Genomic DNA, 1,546 nt, shown 5'->3' on the forward strand with positions numbered 1-1,546 from the left:
GTATATATGTATGTGTGTCTGTGTTTGTCCCCCCAACATCACTTGACAACCGATGCTGGTGTGTTTACGTCCCCGTAACTTAGCGGTTCAGCAAAAGAGACCGATAGAATAAGTACTAGGCTTCCAAAGAATAAGTCCTGGGGTCGATTTGCTCGACTAAAGGCGGTGCTCCAGCATGGCCGCAGTCAAATGACTGAAACAAGTAAAAGAGTTCACCTATCATGGTTTATTATTTAAGCCTACGTGAAATCCTCCGTGGTGTTGTTTTGCATTTATAATAAAATTAATACATTATTAGAATTATAAAAATTTAAAAAATATACAGTATAGTACTGTTTCTACTCTGTGCATTTTCACCTATTGCAGGTGGTGGGGCTGGAACGTAACACCTGCAATAGTTGAGGGATTACTGTATTTATCTAAGGTCTGGAACATAAATTAACACATTTTGTTGGAAGATCTTGATTTAGATTAGTTTAAAACAGAAAGTTTACATCATAGAACTGGGGTGGGGAGTCTCAGACGAGTTGGTATCAAAAGAGTTACACATAGGTTAGCTTGACCACAGCTGACCTATGGCTAAATCGTCGTTTAACATCCACTTTCCATGCTAGCATGGGTTGGGCGATTTGACTGAGGACTGGTAGACCGGGAGGCGACACCAGGCTCCCAATCTGATCCGGCTGAGTTTCTACAGCTGGATGCCCTTCCTAACGCCAACAGCACGAGGGCCAGTCAGGGTAAAGCAATAACAAAAACAATAAAAGAATCACTTACTTCTCTTCGTAGTCAACTAAAACAGTCTTGACATAATCAAAGGTGCCATGCTGTTCAAGAAGGCCGACACAGTATTTCTTGAGATCCAAGTCATCCGTTCTCTGTCGGATGATGTCTGTGAGGGGAGTGGGAGTTAAGATCAATGACAGCAGTAAGTGAAAAAGTGGAAGAGAAAGAAAAAGAAAATCTATAACAACAACAACAGCAGCTACAACTTTGTATTTCACCCTGATTCACTAAGGGACATTAGCAATATTAATTTGGGTGTGAAAGAAAGAGAGTGAGAGTGAATGTATACACATACACCCATATAGTTCGAATTTACAGAAAACAAAAGACAGGTGAGGGAACAACAAGCAGGTGTATTTCATTCGGTCCTTCAATATACGAAACACTAACGACTTCATGTGCAACTGTAAACTACTTTGTCATGCTACGTAAAATGGCCACTATAATTTGTGCATCTGTGGGAAAGGTGTCTATCTTCTTTAGTAGAATCATTCTGAATTCGAATTTAAACTAAAAATCATTTTGTATGCACAATTAAAGGTAAAAATCTACCAAAAATCTCTATCAGGAAGAATGGAAAAGTCATTGATGTTTCAAGCCCATGCTTTTCAATAGAAAGGATTGAGAGGGGAAAAAATGGAGAGAGAACAGAAAAGAATAGAGTGAGAATTGAAAAAAATGTGTAGGAATTACCGGTATATGTATACACACAATGAAACGCGCATATATATATATATATATATATATATATATATATATA

General features: G+C 38.2%; 1 protein-coding gene across 1 annotated transcript in view; it reads right to left on the bottom strand.

Annotated features, from left to right (window-relative positions):
* The window catches only part of LOC106872435 (geranylgeranyl pyrophosphate synthase), a 35,299-nt gene that overhangs the window by 2,308 nt on the left and 31,445 nt on the right, over positions 1-1,546 (bottom strand). The window contains exon 12 of the mRNA XM_052976148.1: positions 778-892. Coding sequence (XP_052832108.1) covers positions 778-892 — 115 coding nt within the window. The remainder of the gene's footprint in view (positions 1-777; positions 893-1,546) is intronic.

This window comes from Octopus bimaculoides, chromosome 23 (genome assembly GCF_001194135.2).
Source record: "Octopus bimaculoides isolate UCB-OBI-ISO-001 chromosome 23, ASM119413v2, whole genome shotgun sequence".
NCBI classification, from domain to species: Eukaryota; Metazoa; Mollusca; class Cephalopoda; order Octopoda; family Octopodidae; genus Octopus; species Octopus bimaculoides.